The 6932-nt window shown below is 42.4% G+C and overlaps 1 protein-coding gene across 1 annotated transcript in view; it reads left to right on the top strand.

Annotated features, from left to right (window-relative positions):
• Positions 1-6932, top strand: part of xdh (xanthine dehydrogenase) — a gene marked incomplete at both ends in the record, with an annotated part of 34284 nt that overhangs the window by 10685 nt on the left and 16667 nt on the right. The window contains 6 exons of the mRNA XM_080023819.1: positions 30-107; positions 1375-1519; positions 4054-4146; positions 4517-4668; positions 5597-5690; positions 5975-6084. Coding sequence (XP_079879945.1) covers positions 30-107; positions 1375-1519; positions 4054-4146; positions 4517-4668; positions 5597-5690; positions 5975-6084 — 672 coding nt within the window. The remainder of the gene's footprint in view (positions 1-29; positions 108-1374; positions 1520-4053; positions 4147-4516; positions 4669-5596; positions 5691-5974; positions 6085-6932) is intronic.

The following is a 6932-nucleotide window of genomic DNA, read 5'->3' as shown; positions in this document are numbered from 1 at the left end:
CGTGTGTGTGTGTGTGTGTGTGTGTGCAGTCAGTTCCCCTCTTCAATACGTCCGACTTCCTGCCTATGGACCCGACACAGGAAGTGATCTTCCCCCCGGAATTAATGGTCAGTTGGTTATCTGTCGCCATAGAACTACTCTCAAGAAAACACTACAGTAACCATGATAAAGTGTTTAATCTGGGATAATGGGTTTGAAATGGGATGAGGTGTTTAAACATTTGTTAATGTGTTCAAACCTGGATATGGTATATGAACCTGGGATAATATGTTTAAACTGGGATGAGATGTTTAAACCTGAGATAATGTGTTTTAACTGGTGCAATGTGTTTAAATTGGGATATGGTGTTTTAACCAAGATAAGGTGTTTAACATGGAATAAGGTGTTTAAACTGGGATAAGGTGTTTTAACCAAAATAAGTTGTTTAACCTGGGATAAGGTGTTTAACCTGTGATAAGGTATTTAACCTGGGATGAGGTATTTAAACTGGGATAAAGAGCACATTATAAAGAGTTTAAATAGTTTAAACTAGAACTGCCTTCACACATGCACTGCTACCCTGAAATTATCCGGACATTACCTGAAGGAGCTGTATGTGTTAACACAAATGTCCGAATCAGTTGAAACGGACATTACCCAGACTTGACCCAGCCAGCACCCTAGTACAAAGTCAACATAATGTCCGATTGAGCGTGCATCATTAACACTACACTTTAATATGTAATAATTAATAATTGATAACTTATCATTTATAATCAATAATTAATAATTGTCAAGGTTGGAGGTTGTTGGGACGTCTGTAACACCGCTGTGATCCAATCTGTTTCGCAGTGGACCGGGATTGGTTCGGTTTGAACTATTGCTGGTTGACTCCATCAAAAATAACTTGCTAGTAGCGCCGTTGGCCATTCGGGAGAATTTGCAAAGTTGTTATTAACTCGAGAAAAAGGGTTGCTGGCTTACAAAACTCTTATCGAAAACTTTAAAAGGCAGTACCAACAGATCGTTGAACACAATAGTCTGCTTTCCTTATTCCTTTCCACCCTTTTGTTTATATTGTGGATACGTCCAAATACATGGAGTACCAACACAGAAAAAGTCACAATTACTGATAAGTCGGTAGTCTCGTCTGCCATCTTGGGTGTGCTGTAAAACTCTGTAGTGTCATTGCATTACGTGCCATTACAATGTCCAGGCCTTGTTATCTGGACAATTTCTGGAGCTCATGTGTGAACGCAGCTTAGGATAAGGTGCTCAATGTGTGAAGGTGTTAAAACCGTTTAAATCAACATTTTTTTAACATCAACATATTCATCAAAATCTCATAACCTGCCATAATAATCTCAAAACCTGCCTCCTATACCTCACCCCAAGTCCCTCAGTAAAGCAGGGCTCAGCGGTTGCCTGAGGTTCCAGGGGGAGCGGGTGCTCTGGCTGCAGCCGTCCACACTGGACGAGCTGCTTCTGCTGAAGAGCCAGCACCAGGATGCCAAGCTGGTGGTGGGCAACACCGAAGTGGGTGAGTTCCATCCATCCATCCATCCATCCATCCATCCATCCATCCACCGATCCATCCACCCATCCATCCATCAATCCACACACCCATCCATCCATCCATCCATCCACCCATCATCCATCTATATAGATTCAATATTTAATGCATCCGGTGATTACACACAATATGCTCTAGACTGAACACAGTAGCTACCTAAGAATTTCTACTTGACTAACTAACTGATTCTTAAAACGTAATGCAGTAAGTCGAATACTATAGAATCAAATAAAATATATAGAATAAAATAAAATAAAATAAAATAAAATAAGAACTCAAGGGTAATGCAGGGTGGGGGTACAAAATAGATAAAGGGAATAGGCTTATTTATATGGGATAGACTTATGTATATGGGATAGGCTATTTTTGTATATACAGATATAAAAGTGGCATGTGAATAAAGTGAGGTAGTGTGTGTGAGATATACAGCACAGTATACAACAGTACGGTGCAGCAATACGGTAACACCAAACAACCTAGAACAGTGACACAGTATGCGGTACAGTATGCTACATACAGTACAGTTAGGTAGTGGAGCCTATGTGTGTGGCTCAGTGAGGACCCCTGGTGAGGTCAGCATTGACAGTTCTTATGGCTTGTGGGAAAAAACTCTGTCTCAGTCTCTCTGTTCTCGCTGTGTGACTGCGGAGGCGCTTGCCTGACCGTAGCAGCTGGAATAGTCCCTTGTTGGGATGGTGAGGATCCTTCATGATCCTGCGGGCTCTGCTACTACACTCCTGGTGTATAAGTCCTGCAGGGAGGGGAGGGTAGTTCCAGTACGTTCAGCTGAACGCACCGACCTCTGCAGGGCCAGCCTGTCCTGAGCAGTACAGTTCCCAAACCAGGCAGTGATGTTGCCTGTCAGGATGCTCTCCACTGCTCCACAGTAGAAGGACTTGAGGATCCTCACCGAGACCCGGAATTTCCTCAGCTGCCTGAGGTGGTAAAGAAGCTGCCTCGCCCTTCTCACCTACTCCGTTTGTAAAGTCCATGTTAAATCCTGTAATGTGGACTCCCAGGTACTTGAAGCTGTGCATCCTCGGTTGTAATCCACGCCTAAAGTCCACAATCAGCTCCTTAGTTTTGCTGACGTTCAGTTGGAGGCTGTTGTCCTCGCACCAGAGTGACAGGTCAGTCCCCTCCTCGCGGTAGGCTTTCTCATCGCCGTCGGTGATCAGACCCACGACAGCGGCGTCGTCAGCAAACTTGATGATGGTGTTGGAGCTGTACCTAGCCACATAGTCATGTGTGTACAGGGAGTACAGTCGGGGGCTGAGGACGCAGCCCTGGGGGGATCCTGTGTTCAGAGTGAGGGAGCTGGACATGTGCTTCCCAGCCCTGATCACCTGGGGCCGGGCTGAGAGGAAGTCCAGGATCCAGGCACACAACGGAGTATTCAGTCCGAGCTCCTTCAGCTTGACAGCCAGTCTGGTATTGAAAGCTGAACTATAATCGATGAACACAATCTCACATAGGCCCCCTTCCGGCCATCTAGGTGCGTGAGCGTGGTGTGTATCTGTTCTGCTGGTACGCAAACTGCAATGGGTCCAAGGTGTGGGGGAGGCAGGTGCAGATATTATCCTTAATCAGCCTCCGAAACACTTCAAGAACACCGAGGTGAGGGCCACCGGAAGGTAGTCATTCAGGCAGGCAGGAGAGGCGATCTTCGGGACAGGAACGACGGTGGACCTCTTGAAACAGGACGGGACCACTGATTCAGCCAGGGAGATGTTGAATATTGTAGTGAGCACCGGGGCTAGCTGGTTAGCACAGGTCTTCAGTACTCGCCGAGATATGCCGTCTGGGCCCGCAGCTTTTCTGGTGTTCACCCGCATCAGAGCCCTCTTGACGTCATTCTCAGACACTGAGAGTGCGCGCTCATCCCCAGCGGTGTAACTCCAATTATCTGGCGAGCTAGCAGTGCTGTTGCCAGACTCAAACAGCGCATAAAAGGAGTTCAGTTCGTTGGCGAGGGGGGCGTCGATACTCGTGGCTGGGGAGGAGCTGCTCTTGTAGTTTGTTATATTCCGCTGCCCCTGCCACAAACGTCTGGTGTCCCGTTGCTCCATCTGTAGCTCCATAGTCTCTCTGTACGTCCGTTTAGCGTCCTTCACCGCCCTCCGCAGATTGTATGACGCCGCTTTGTAATTGTCCATATTTCCGGATACAAGACCGTTGTTGTAAGCGGCCGTGCGAGCATTATATATATATATTGTTCTATCTATCCATCCATCCATCCCTCTATCTATATACTGTATGTTGTTCTATCCATTCATCCATCTATCATCCATCCATCCATCATACCTCTATATATATATTGTTCTATCCATCCATCCATCCCTCTATCTATATATGTTGTTCTATCCACTCATCCATCATCCATCCATCTATCAATCTATCATCCATCTAGATATGTTCTATCTCCATCCATCCACAATTCTATCTATTTCTTTCATTATACCTATATACTGTATATGCTGATCTATCTCTCCATCCACCAGGTATTGAGGTGAAATTTAAAAACATGCTCTATCCGGTCATATTGGCTCCGGCGTTCATCCCCGAACTGCACGCTGTAGAACACACTGAGGAGGGTATGATACACACATACATGGTTGTGTTTTTTCAGTTAAGGTTTAACTTAATCACTTTCAACCCTTCCTGAGCCATGAAACACAGGAAAAGAGGTTTGGGGACCATCCCACCCACGGATCCTTTGAGAGGTTCCAGGGGGTCCCCAGCAGAAAAATGACTCATGGTTAAACTGTTAACCATTATTAGTACCAATAATGTCCAATAATGACTGTCTGGATCCTCATTTCACTTCAGATCTTATAATAAATAGAATAATAATAATAAATATAATTTGAAAAAAGTCAAGGAAAAATGAATTTGTCTGTCTGTCTTTCTAGTAGTCTGAAAAATACTTCCAGGTACTCTTCATCTGGGTGTTATTTCTTACAGGTGTTCTGTTCGGAGCTGCCTGTTCGCTCACCTGTGTGGGGGCGGAGCTAAAGGCAACCGTGGACGCCCTGACGCCCGATCAGACGCAGGTATTCAAGGCTGTACTGGAACAACTGCGCTGGTTCGCTGGACTGCAAATACGCAACGTAGCAGTGAGTACACACACACACACACATATAGATATACACACAATAACACACTTGTACACATTCTCACAATTCTGACATTATCATAGAAATAACTTCTATATTGTTAATTGCTATATTGTGTTATAGTAATGTAGCAATTCAGTACAATAATGTAGTGATGTAATCCGGTGAATAGTAATACAGTAAGGCAGTAATACAGAAATAATGTATTAATACAGTATAGTACTACTTCATTTATGAGTGATGTGTTATAGTATTGTAGTAATACAGTCCAGTAATGTAATGATCTGATATGGTAATGTATCAAAAAAGTACATTAATGCTGTGATGTAATATAGTAATACAGTACAATAATGTTGTGATGCAATGTAGTAATACAGTAATTCAATAATGTTTAATGTACCAGTGATGTAATGTAGTAATGTATCAATACCGCACAGTACATCAATGTAGTGATGTGATACAAATGAAAAAATATAGTACACTGATGCTGTGATGTAATATGGTAATGAATTAAGACAGTACAGTAATGTGTCAATATAATATAGTAATGTAGTAAGGCAGTAATGTAGTGGTGTGTTATAGTGATGTAGTAAAGTATTGTTTAATGTGGCAGTGATATATTTTAGTGATGATACTGTAGTAATAAAGTTACATGCAGTAATAATAATGTAATAATAATTATTCAAAATAATGTTGTATGTAGTGATAATAATGTATTAATAATGTTGTATGCAGTAATAATAATGTAGTAATGTTGTTTGTAGTAGTAATAATGTAGTAATGATGTAGTATAAAGTAAAGATAATGTGGTAGTGATGTTGCATGTAGTTATGATAATGTTGTAATAATGTTGTATGTAGTAATATTAATGTAGTAACGATGTTGTATGTCGTAATCATAATGTAGTAAAATATGTTTTGTGTTTGAGGCCATTGGTGGGAACATCATGACAGCCAGTCCAATCTCTGACCTGAACCCTGTTCTAATGGCGGCAGGAAGCAAATTGACCCTCATCAGCACAGGTACCTGTCTGTCTACCTATCTGCCTGGCCGCCTGCATGTGTGCCTGCCTGTTTGTATATCTTTCTGTCTGCCTCGCTGCCTGTCTGTCTGTCTGTCTGTCCATCTATCTGTCCATCCGTCTGTCTGTCTGTCTGTCTGTCTGTCTGTCTGTCTGTCTGTCTGTCTGTCCGTCCGTGGTTTCAAGTTGTTGAGCTGAAGAAAAATTTACCTAATTCAATCTGTCTCTCTCTCTCTCTCTCTGCCTGTCTCTCTCTCTCTCTCTAACTGTCTCTCTCTCTCCCAGAGGGTCGTCGTGTGGTCCAGATGGACAGCAGTTTCTTCCTGTCATATAGGAAGACAGCCGTGCAACCAGGAGAGATTCTGCTCAATGTGCTAATTCCATACAGCACCCAGGTCAGTTTTGAAATATTAAACAGTATCATCATCATCATCATCATCATCATCATCATTATCATCACCAAAGCCATCACATATATCACACGATATGTCATGGATAATGTACAGTCATCCAGTCATGGCTACACATTATCCTGCTTATTAAGTGGATACTTAAAAATAACACATTGAGACAAAATATTGATTTTAAATTATTTCACAACTACTGTATTATGTCTAGTTAAAGATAGCCTGGAAACAAGACGGGATTTCCACCCAACCTTGCCAGGGTCGGGCCAATTACAACCATTTATCTAATATGGGGCGGGTTTCATACAATGACGAGGCACGGGAGAGTCTTTGACGCACCTTACCAAGATGGCTGCCAATGATTCGGAACGGTTGAATCCGCCATTGCGACAGTATTAAACAAACTGGACGCTATATTTTCTCTAAAAAGCTTTTGTTGACAAGAAAGATGTGTTTGCTTTACTTCTGATATGATTTGGTAAAAGTTTAATTTACAAGAATCAAACCAATACTATCACACAACGACCTGGATCACTTTTAAAGCACGTCTGGGTCTGACTTCAAGCTACATAACAGATTTGTTTACCCCATATGAGCCGGTGCCCAGCCTCAGACCCTCCCGGCTGTTCCAAAGTTTAGACATACAATTAAAGGTGACCGTGCCTTTTCTGTCAGGGCCCCTTGACTTTAAGCCACTTTCTCAAAACCCATTTTTATAGATCTACTTTTATGTAATGTCGCCCCCTCTCCTTTTCTATTTATTTTTACTTATTTATGAATTAATATATTTTCCTTTTATTTCTATTACGTATGATCATATTGTATGTATTGATTTA

This window comes from Zeus faber (assembly GCF_960531495.2).
Source record: "Zeus faber genome assembly, chromosome: 2".
In the NCBI taxonomy this organism is placed as follows: Eukaryota; Metazoa; Chordata; class Actinopteri; order Zeiformes; family Zeidae; genus Zeus; species Zeus faber.
Note: the sequence above shows the minus strand (reverse complement) of the source record. Positions and strands in the feature narration are given on the sequence as shown.